The sequence below is a fragment of the Panthera onca genome, chromosome A3 (assembly GCF_046562875.1).
Source record: "Panthera onca isolate mPanOnc1 chromosome A3, mPanOnc1 haplotype 2, whole genome shotgun sequence".
Taxonomy (NCBI): domain Eukaryota; kingdom Metazoa; phylum Chordata; class Mammalia; order Carnivora; family Felidae; genus Panthera; species Panthera onca.
Window position 1 is genome coordinate 63,888,050 of NC_138341.1, and position 11,871 is coordinate 63,899,920.

At 32.9% G+C, this 11,871-nt stretch overlaps 1 protein-coding gene across 6 annotated transcripts in view; it reads left to right on the forward strand.

Annotated features, from left to right (window-relative positions):
* The window catches only part of FANCL (FA complementation group L), an 86,269-nt gene that overhangs the window by 72,344 nt on the left and 2,054 nt on the right, over positions 1-11,871 (forward strand). For 5 of the 6 annotated variants that reach the window (XM_081795281.1, XM_060605414.3, XM_078444499.2 and 2 more), the window contains 6 exons: positions 4,443-4,593; positions 8,707-8,790; positions 9,274-9,319; positions 9,398-9,479; positions 10,322-10,438; positions 11,751-11,822. In XM_081795281.1, the coding sequence (XP_081651407.1) occupies positions 4,443-4,593; positions 8,707-8,790; positions 9,274-9,319; positions 9,398-9,479; positions 10,322-10,438; positions 11,751-11,822 (552 nt within the window). Of the gene's footprint in view, positions 1-4,442; positions 4,594-8,706; positions 8,791-9,273; positions 9,320-9,397; positions 9,480-10,321; positions 10,439-11,750; positions 11,823-11,871 lie in introns of those variants that run through there. The other variant, XM_078444502.1, reaches the window with a different exon arrangement.

Sequence of the window (11,871 nt, forward strand, 5' to 3'; positions counted from 1 at the left end):
CAGAGATATGAAAAGATGTTCAACTTCATTAATTATCAAGGAAATGCAAATCAAAACTAAAATGAGATACCACTGTACAACTGTTAGGATGGCTATTAAAAACCAAAAAAACGGGGTGCCTGAGTGCCTCATTCAGTTAAGCATCTGACTTCAGCTCAGGTTATGATCTCACGGTTCATGAGTTTGGGCCCCACGTCGGGCTCTGTACCGACAGCTGAGTCTGGAGCCTGCTTCAGATTCTGTGTCTCCCTCTCTCTCTGCCTGTCCCCAGTTCGCACTCTGTCTCTGTCTCTCTCTCCCTCAAAAATAAACAAACATTAACATTTTAAAAAAAAGTGAAATGAATGCCAAGTGTTACAGGATATGGAGAAATTGGAACCCTGTATGTACACTATTGGTGGGAGTGTAAAATGGTATGGCAACAATGGAAAACAGTGTGGATGTTCCTCCAAAAAGTAAGTAATATAACTGCTGTATGACCTGGCAATCCCACTTCTGAGTATATATCCAGAAGGGCTAAAATCAGAATCTCAAAGAGCTACCTGTACCTCCATGTTCATTATAGTGTTATTCACAATAGCAAAGAGACAGGAAAAAATCCCAGTGTCTATCAACAAATGAATGTGGTATTTAAGAAAAGATAGTATATACAGACAGCCTGAAAGGAGAAAATCATGCCAGTTGCAAAAATACAGATGAATCTAGAGGACATTATGTCCAACTGACATAAACCAGTCACAGCAGGACAAATATTGCATGTTTCTAACATGAAGTATCTAACTTAGTCAAACTCACACATACAGAGACTACAGTAGTGGTTGCCAGGGGTCTGGAAGGTGGAGGAAGGGTGTTGTTGTTGTTCAGTGCGTGTAAAGTTTCAGCTCTGGTAGATGAACAGATTCTAGAGATGTGCTGTACAACATAATGCTTATACTTAACAATACAGTATTGTGCATTTCAAAACTTGAGAGGGTAGACAGAGCTTATGTTACTGAAACCGCTGAAAACCCCCTGAAAAAGACACAAGGAACCTTTGGGGAAGTGTTGGGTAGGTTTATTACTTTGATTGTAATGATGGTATCAGGTTGTACCGCACATGCTCATATTCATCAACTTGTACACATTAAATATGTGCAGTTCTTTGTATATCCCTTACATCTGAGTAAAGCTATTAAAAAATCAACGTACCGTCCAGCAATTGGATTATTGTATATGTATCTGATGATCAATATCTTATTATAAACAAAGAAACTATAGTATCACATCTGCAGAATACAAAAATCAATTTAATTGCAGTGTAAATAATGAGTTTTAGGAGACTGTGACTAAAGGAAGAAAATTTAGTTACAAGGTTGTTTGAGTGATCTAGTTAACTAGTAATCTGTGCTTAGATTTCTGGTTTGCACAATAGGGCAGGTAGTATCCCCTGTCACCTGGGGGGTGGGGGACGTGGACCTAGGAGGTTGGATTTCTCTGGGAAGATCATGAGATTAGGGTGGAGCAATAAGTCTGTTAGCAGTGTGGAGATTATCTACATAGTGATGGTTGAGCAGTTCTGGAGTTGTCTGTTTGGCCTAAAGAAACTTGGGAATGATCATGTATAGAGAGGGTGCTTACTGAAGCTTGGAGCAGTAAATATACCCATGGAAAGTATTTCAATTTACTCTGTGTAAACATATCTATGTATACATGTTAAACAATGTTAATTGCAAGCCACGATAAAGAACTGGGGTTTTAATCAGTAACATAAAACATAATTTGCAAACTACTTGTAAATAACGGTAGCCTTAATAAATAGAATGATGAAGGTCATAAATGATTATTTTTATATCAAGTAGTTGACTTCAATTTACTTAAACAAATATTTATTGAATAGCTTTTGGAGTTTGTGTTGCTGTCATTAAGTGGTGGTATTACAAAGAAAAAATATCACTGAGAACTGCACTTAAGTTGTTTTGTTATAAACCAGGAAATGGTAGTATCAGGTTTACAGAATACAAATATCAACTTAATTGCAATATAAATAATGGGAGTTAGGGGAATGTGACTAGAGGGGGAAAAACCAGTTAGTAGGTTGTTTTAAATGGTTTTATGAGGCACACTGATATGTTCAGTGTTACATTTTAGATAGGGTACTCCACAGTAGGGTATTAGAAGATAGTGATGGCATGTCTGGATATGGAAACAAGAAAAAGGGCATTATTTTATATACTTTTTACTGTCCTCTGCAAGGACTTGTTTATTTTTTTAAGGGGGTTATCCTAATAGTACATAAAAATACTAGGGTAAATAGAGTTATCAAGAAATTTGCTAAAAATAGAATCAGGTCTTTAGTTAATGAATTTATTAGGTGTAAAAAACAATCTGCAGGGATCCCAGCTGGTTTCTTGTTTGCATAGCTAAAGAATTGTGGCACATTTAATGAAAGAGGAGATAAAGTGCAGCCCATAGTAAAGTCAAAACAAAACTTGGAAATTTGGTTTCTGATTTCCGGATTCTGGCATCTAAATTTATAGATAAGTATAGCATATTGGAAGAGAACAGGTATGCTAAAAGGGATCCTAAAAGGTTATTTGCAGGTATTAAGCTCTCATTACTACTCTTACTTTTTTCCCCTGTGTATAGAAGGTTAGAAGAGTTGAAACTAGCTTTGTGAAACTGAGCCATGAAATCATCTAAGTGTGAACCCTGACTGAAGTGATGGGATGAAATGGGTTTTCCTTAAGTACATATGAGTACAAAATATACCTTAAAGGAAGTGAGTACTTCCTTTTCATCTCACTCATGGTATACTGTATTCTTACATTGTTGTCTTGTATCTGTTTTTGGATAAATAATGTTGGTAGAATTTCCAGTGATTTTTTTTAAATGTGTTTTGCTTATTTGAAACAATAAGATCCTTAATTCTTAAACTTTTAGTTTTGATGGCTTTTTATATAGAATATTTAGTAAGTATTGGTATCATTTAAACATACTACTTTATGAGAAACTCTTTAGTTGAAAGTAATTATAAATTGATTTTTAAAATCAGTAATGACTTTAGTTCTTATCATTAGTGAAAATGTATTTAAGTTAATTCCCATAGAATATTGTCTGAAATAACTGAATTCAGACGTTGGCTAAAAGTTTAGCCTCAGAAGAAATTTTAAACCTAATCTATAATATTGTATTCCATATTTGAAAATAGAATCTTAAAAGAGTAAATCTTAAAAGTTCTCATCACAAGGGAAGAAAAAAATTTTCAAAACTTTATAGTGTGACAGACTTATTGTGATTGTTTTACGGTGTATACAAATGAATTATTCTGTACACCTGAAACTAATATGATATACGTTGATTTTTTACCTAAAAAAAAAAAAAAAAAAGAACCTCATAGAATTCACAGATGCCTTCCTAGTAATGAATAGTCTCTATTAAATCCAGTGCTTCTGGATTTATATCAGTATTTGGCAGTGCTTAGATGCTCCACACAGTACCTGTGTGTGAGAAAAGACATTTCTAGGGATGACATATGTAAAGTTTCATTACAGGCATTAACAGATAAACATTTGCAATTGATTATGTTAATAGGGAACACTACTTTCAGCCCCAATTAAACATTATTCCCCTCCTACCGAAAGATGCATTATTCTCATTAATAGATCTATATTACAAAAAAAAATGTACTCCATTATTATTTGAATTTAATCAATAAAAACCTTGTAGAGAAAATATATGTAGAACCTTTTTATACTCTTTGCCTAATTAAGTCTGTAAAGTTAATAATGTGTAATCAAATTACAAGTGGTGCTGCATTTAACTTGATAACTGCACAAACTAGATAACTTGACAACTTTCATATTAAAATTGTATAGACTCTATGCTCAATATGTATATAGTATATTCATTAAGAAAGTACACACATGTCATCTTGTATTAGTAGTTACTATTCTATAAATACAGTACAGAATACATCATAATAAAAATAAATATGGTCTTTAGAAAACAATTCCTGGGGCACCTGGGTGGCTCAGTCGGTTAAGCATCTGACTTTGGCTCAGGTCATGATCTCACGGTTCATGAGTTCGAGCCCCACATTGGGCTCTGTGCTGACAGCTCAGAGCCTGATGCCTCCTTCAGATTCTGTGTCTCTCTCTTTCTCTGCCCCTCTCCTGCTTGTGATCTCTCTCAAAAATAAACAAACATTAAAAAATTAAAAAAAAAAGAAACTATTCCTGGTAAGATGCACAGTCCCAATGACAGTCAGAAAATTCTATTAATGCTAATGGAGGTGAAGAGCTATGAAGCAGGGACAGTTAGTTGACTCTTGTTTACTAGGGTAGTTTTAGCTGAAGTGAAACAGAGCTTAAAATTTCTAAATTGAATGATATTTTAAGTGAAAAATTATCTGTTGTTGATAAGAGTGTCATTCAACTTACTCTGCTTTTATCTGTCTTTCACAGAGCTCTTTAATAAGCATTTACGGTCAGTTTTTGGCAGCCTTAGAATCACTGAAAGCATTCTGGGATGTTATGGATGAAATCGACGAGAAGACTTGGGTACTGGAGCCAGAAAAACCTACAAGGAGTGCAACAGCACGCAGGATTGCACTGGGTAGGGAAAAGGGATTAAGGAGGCTTTTTGTTTGTTTAGATGTTGGATTATACTTTGTATTACTAAGGAAAATGGAGCTCAAGAGGACATTGGACCCTTAGGTGAGACTTTTTTTGCATGAAGTCAAATAAGCTCTGATTTAGCCCTATGTATTTGAATGTAAATATTTCAGGAGAAAGGGCAAGTACTAAGGTGTTTCATTATAAAAGGTGATGATCCAATGGCAGTATCATTCAGAGATCCTGTATAATCAGCTGTTAGTAGCTCAGAAATAGTGGAACAGGTTTTTCAGTACTTCCATTATTTGGGAAAAGAAACTGTTAGAAATAGGGGCACCTGGGTGGCTCAAGTCGGTTAAGTGTTGGACGTCAGCTTAGGTCATGATTGTACAGTCTGTGAGTGCAAGCCCCGCACTGGGCTCTGTGCTGACAGCTCGGAGCCTGGAGCCTACTTTGGGTTCTGTCCCTCTCTCTCTCTGCCCCTCCCTCACTCATGCGCTGTCTTTCTCCTTCAAAATTACATAAACACTAAGAAAAAAAATTTTTTAAAAAGAAACTGTTAGAAATAATGAAATCTTCATCCATGAAACTAGACAAGATTAATATCAACAGATCTGGGAATATTTTCTGATGAACTTTAGAGGATGAAAGGATCTGAAGTGGGCCATACATGCCACTGAAGAGTAAACAGGAAGCACAAAATAATAATTAAATATATTTTAAGTATTTACTATAAATATATGTGACATTAATGAATAAGATGTGTTACAACTGTAAATACCCCTGCAACATTACCATATTCTTATTATAAAATTAGTTTTATGTATTTTCATTATGAGCAAGCCATATATGAAGTCAGTTTTGAGTTCAGCCTCTCCAGATTTTAGATGTTTTAAACTATGTTTCAGTTTACAGTAAATAGTGTAGTTAGGTGATCATATGATATCTATTTGTGTCTTCCCTTCTCTTTTTTTTTTTTAGCCTAAATAAATATATTGTTAAAAGACATATGTTCTGAAAGATATTATGAAATTCTGTTGTGAGTCCTATCCACATTAGCAATTTTTATGGTTTCTCCCCAGGCATAATAGATTATCTGGGAGAAAATAAGTAACATGTAATTATGAGAAAAGGAAGATACCGTTGTATAGCAGTTGTACAAATAGTATTGTTACTTAGTCTAAAAAGTTTAATCCGTATTTAATTTTGAATAGTTGACCAAATAATGGTATATTTGTGAACAAATAGATATTAAGAATGAAAATATTTTCTTCAAAATAGTGTAGTAATTTATTTTCTTCATAGCCCCATGTAAATAATTATTTTAATTAGGTAATGATTAAATATACTTTTATTATATTGCTCATTGTTCAGCATAAACAACCTGCTTTTTAGTCACTTTCTCTGTATTTACCTATAGCTCTTTTTTATCCCCTTTCAGGCACTGATATGCTTTTTGAAGACCAAGTTTTCAGCAAACTAATTGAGATATATTAAATAATATACTCATTTTTTTTTTTTTTTTTTTTTTAATAATATACTCATTATTAAGTGAGGCCATTAGTATATGACATAGCTAAAGGCTAATATGGGATTTGTGTTCATGGTAAAGAATGTATAAGCAAATGAGATTATAGCACTTTTATGTTTTATATATCATTTTTACTTGATTACCTTTTTGTCAGATCTGTAATAATTGTGTTCATATTGTTGTCAAACTTAACCAAAAGTTAATGTTATGGTGTGTAGAATTTATTAAGTCCTTTTTACTGTAAAAATAAAATCCAAATGCCCTTATACAGTTATACTATGTGCCTTTAAAAGTAAAACTTCTGAAATCCATACAATATTCCAGTATAGATAGAACTTATGAAAGAATCTAGTGCCAAGTAGAAATAGATTTTTCTTAGATCTTATAAACTAGGTTAGTTGTTTGTTATTAAACGAACAGTTTCAGTTTAATGTGAATTGAGTCTGTTGTTGAAGTGGAAAGCTTCACAATGAGCAAAAGAATTCAGAAAATGTTTTTTAAAAATATTTAAATTTCAGTTGACATAAAATGTAATATTGGTTTCAGGGGTACAATATAGTGATTCAACAGTTCCATGTTACTCAGTGTTCATCAAGATAAGTTTTGATTTGTATTTTCCTGATGAAGAGTGATGTTGACCATGTGTCCATTGGCTATCTGCATGTCTTCTTGGGAAAAATGTCTGTTCGTGTCCTCTGTCCATTTCTTAACTGCATTATTCATTTTTGCGATGTTGAGTTTTATAAGTTCTTTATAGATTTTGGATACTAACCCTTTCTCAGATATGTCATTTGCAAATATCTTCTCCCAGTTTGTAAGTTGCCTTTTAGTTTTGTTGACCATTTCCTTTGCTGTGCAGAAGCTTTTTATTTTGCTGAAGTCCCAATAGTTTATTTTTGCTTTTGTGTCCCTTACCTCAGGAGACATCTCTAGAAAGAAGTTGCTACAGCCACCGTCAAAGGGATGTTCTCATCCCTTTATGTTTGGTGTAAGAAATAGTCCAGTTTTTCCAACACCATTTGTTGAAGAGATTGTCTTTTTCCCAATGTATATTATTTCCTGCTGTGTCGAAGATTAATTGACCATATAGTTATGGGTTTATTTCTGAGTGTTCTATTTTGTTTCATTGATCTATATTTTGTGCCAGTACTACACTGTTTCGATCACTACAACTTTGTAATATAATTTGAAGTCTGGAATAGTGATACCTCCAGCTTTGCTTTTCTTTTTCAAGGTTGCTTTGGCTATTCAGGGTCTTTTCTGGCTCCATACAAATACCAGGGTTGTTTTTCTAACTCTGTGTAAAATGCTAATGGTAGTTTGACAGGGATTGCATATTAAATGTGTAGATTGCTTTAGGTAATAAAGACATTTTAGCAATATTCATTCTTCTAACCTATGAGCATGGAATGTCTTTCCATCTTTTTGTATCACTGTTTCCCTTCATCAGTGTTTTGTATAGTTTTCAGAGTACAAGTCTTTCACCTCTTTGGTTAGGTTTATTCCTAGGTATCTTTTTTTTTTTTTGGTGTAGTTGTAAGTGGGATTGATTTCTTAATTTCTCTTTCTGCTGCTTCATTTTTAGTGTATAGAAATGCAACAGATTTCTGTATGTTGATTTTGTATCCTGTGACTTTACTGAATTCATATATAAGTTCTAGCAGTTTTTTGGAGGAGTCTTTTGGGTTTTCTCTATGGAGTATCAGAAAGTTTTACTTCCTTGCTGATTTGGATACCTGATATAAGTGGGATGTTAAAATTCCCTGCTATTACTGTGTTATTATCAATTAGTTCCTTTATGTTTGTTATTGTTTTATATATTTGGGTGCTTTCATGTTGGGTGCATAAATATTTACAATTGTTAGATGTTCTTGTTGGATTGTCCCCTTTATTATGATATAGTGCCCTTCTTTATCTCTTGTTACGGTCTTTGGTTTAAAGTCTAGTTTGTCCAGTATAAGTATTGCTACTCTGGCTTTCTTTTGACATCCATTTGTGTAGTAAATATTTCTCTTTAAGTCTAAAATGAGTCTCTTGTAGGCAGAATATAGATAGGTCTTAACTTTTGTTTATCCATTCTGACAACCTCTGTCTTTTGATTGGAGCGTTTAGTCCACTTCATTGGAAGTGATTATTGATAGAAAATGTTTCGATAAAACTCCATAAAACTCAAATCATAATTTATTGTATGCTGGTCTTTTTACATCTGACCATAATTGTGCTTTCCAAGAAAGTTATGGAAGTCACTTTGATAATTATTTCTTGAACTTGTGATTTCTTTTAATATTAAAGATCTATCACTCTATAAAAAATTTTTATTTAAGCTAAAATAGAATTCTGACCAGAATTTCACTAGAAATCAATTAACTTAATGGACTGACTCTGTATTTTAAAACTTTAGATGGATCCCCAAATCTTTATTCATAATCATAATTTCAAAGTGCATTTCTTTTAGACTATAAAATTATATTTATAAATATATTCTATAAATAAATACATTTATATATTTATTGAAACCCATAACACATTGGCTAATCTTTCCTGTAAGTACCCAGATACTGCTTTAATGTTCTTTTATTCTAGGGAATAATGCTTCAATACATATAGAGGTTGACCCCAAGCATCCTACTATGCTTCCCGAGTGCTGCTTTCTTGGAGCTGACCATGGTATGAGATCTCCTATTTAAATGTTTTTAACAGTCCTAAAATTCTTGTCTTCACTGTTAAAATATTCTAAAATATTAACATATGGTAATTATTTTAAATGAAAATGTTTCATCATTCTGAACTGTGTACTTTTGTGTTTTTTTAAGTAGATGATTTAGATTTTCCAGTCAAATAATTAGCAAATTCTGTGTTTTAACAAGAGAGTATATTTCAGAGTTGCTAAGAGATCTTAGAAGTTTTCATCAGAAAATAATTTGTAACTACATGTGGTAATAGGTATTAACTGAATTTGTAGTGATCATTTTGCAATACACACACATACCAAATCATGATGTTGTACACCTAAAAGCAATACAATATTATATACCCATTATATCTCAGTTAAAAAAAAAAATTCTGTGCTAAATGTGGCTTTACAAAGCGAGAGCTGCAGACACTACATTTTTAAACGTTTTTTTTTTTTTTTTTTTTTAATCTCTGAAGTGGTAAAACCTCTTGGAATTAAGCTGAGCAGGAACATACATTTGTGGTAGGTATTTTTTGTAACACAATATTTATTTTTCTATTATTTTGCAAATTTAATAACAATTTTTTTTCATGCTTTTAGGGATCCAGAAAATAGTCTGTTACAAAATTTGAAAGATGTTTTAGAAATAGATTTTCCAGCTCGCACTAACCTGGAAAAATCTGTAAGTTTTATGAGTGCTTTGATATTCCAAACAGCATAGCATAATGAAAGTTAAATGTTCTTCTTTTAGACACCAGAGAAAAATGAGGCTGAAAGGGAGGGAATTGGAAGAATATTGTAACAGACTTCTGAACTGCAAGCAACAGTAGCATCAAAGAATTTGTTAACCTTTGATTAGTGGTTTAAGGATACTTTTGTCATGGTCTTTGTAGCAATGAAGTGATTAATGACAGACATCTTTATTATTAAAAATAGGGGGAAAGGTCCAAAGTAGCTAATGAGATGTTTGGATATTCTAATACTATCTGCTTATGGATGATTGAAATAAAGTTTTAATTAGCTTGATGGATTTTGTGAAGGATGGCAGTACAGTTTTTGAAAATGAATAGATGTCACTGTGTTGCAAAAATGATAAACTTGGGATTGAGTTTTGATAAAGTTGCAGAGGTTGTAGACTATTAAAGTGATGGGAATGTTTTTGTCTTCTTCCTTTAGTTAAAGAATTTTGAAGTTTAGTAATCATTAGCTAATGTCAATTAGTATCTTTATATATTACACTGGCATAATATTGATGTACAATGTGGGAAATTTAAGCCCCAAATAGAACCTGTTTTTTAGTATATCTGTGTGTATCACTTACTGGATGCAAAAGGAAGCACTCTTACAAATCGCTTTTCTAAAGGGTTAAGTAGTGATGTAACTGTATTTTCTGTAAATAATGCTATAGTTACCTTTATGAAAACTTTGTATGAAAATTTGATCTTGTCTATCCCATATTATTCTTTCTTATATTACCTTGTGTGTTTTAAACACTTGTGCTTATAAATATTTCTTCTTTTGAAGGATTTTTCTATGGATTGTGGCATTTGTTATTCATATCAACTTGATGGTGCCATTCCTGATCAAGTGTGTGATAATCCCCAATGTGCACAGCCTTTCCATCAAATATGCTTATATGAGGTAAACAATAAAAATAACGCTGTTAAGACTATTTTGGCTACCATGACCTAGCAAGTCTGCATGTTGAAATATACAGAATCCAAAATCTGTTGAAGTGAATAGCAATCTCTTTTTTCCATTAGCTTCTTTACCAGTCCATTTCCAGATGCCCGTGTGCTTTCATTTCTTCATCCTGGTCACTAATGAGTGAATAAATGTCCTAAAGTAGTATCCTAGGAAGGGAGAAAATGTATCCAGAATATATTCATGGGCTGCTTACTGATGCATAACAGATCAAATTGATGCTACATTGGAATCTTTCAGTGAAAATCTCATGTGACCACAGTGCAAACTGTCACTCATCCAAGTGGGAGTAGTAGTGGTAGCAATAAGGTGAAAGGGAACTGGCACTAATGAGTGTCTGTTACTTTTCAAAGTATATTTAAGTATAGAATAAATGTAATAATCTTTTGATATTGAGAAAAATGCATTTTGTGATCTGGATATGTCACAGCACTCTCAGTGACATTTTATTTATTATTTACTCTCTGTGAAGTCTGCTTTCGTTCCTGTGTATAGTCATTTGATCTCTATAGCATTCATCTTAGGGCACAGTTGACATGATTATATATGCATGTATATATGAAACACCTTCAGTTGTATAGTGCGTTCAGTCTTCTTGAATATCACCTCTTGTTTTTGTGATTACAAGCAGTTGGTGTTACCTGCACTTTAAGAATGGAGAACTTAGAGATGTCAATTCACCTTCTATAAACTCACAAAATACCAGGTCTAATTATAGAGATACTCTTAAGGGAACATGTGCTTTCTTTTATAATAGTGAATATTCATTTAATTTTTAAAAATGGACTGCCTCGTGCTTATAATTAGTGGATTGAGAATTAACCCACTATTGGTGATTAAGACCAGAATTGAGACCTAAATTTTCACGAGCTTACAGTATCTTTTACAGCAAGAGTTCTTAATTTGTAATTAATGACTTCAGGTCAAGTCTGTGAACCCCATTGACTTGTGTACATTATTTTTGTGTCTATTTTGGATGTTGAGAAAATGCATAAAGGGGCCCATAATTTGGCTATAAACCAGTGGTATAGATCCCGAAATTCGTGGTGGTCTCCCCTTATTATTCAGCATACTACTAGTCTGGTATTGGCCAGGAAATGTTCCCCTTACTTTTTGTAAAAGAAAATTAAGAAGGTAAATCTTTTGGAATAAAAATATATGTAATCATAAAGGAAATGAATTTAGAGTATCTGTAATGTGTAATCATGCTGACATTGCTCCCTTTTTCTTCTCTTTTTAAAATCTTCAGTGGTTGAGAGGACTGTTGACTAGTAGACAGAGTTTTAACATCATATTTGGTGAATGCCCATATTGTAGTAAGGTAAGGAAATCATTAATCAAATTTCATAAAATATGCCTAGCTTTTAATA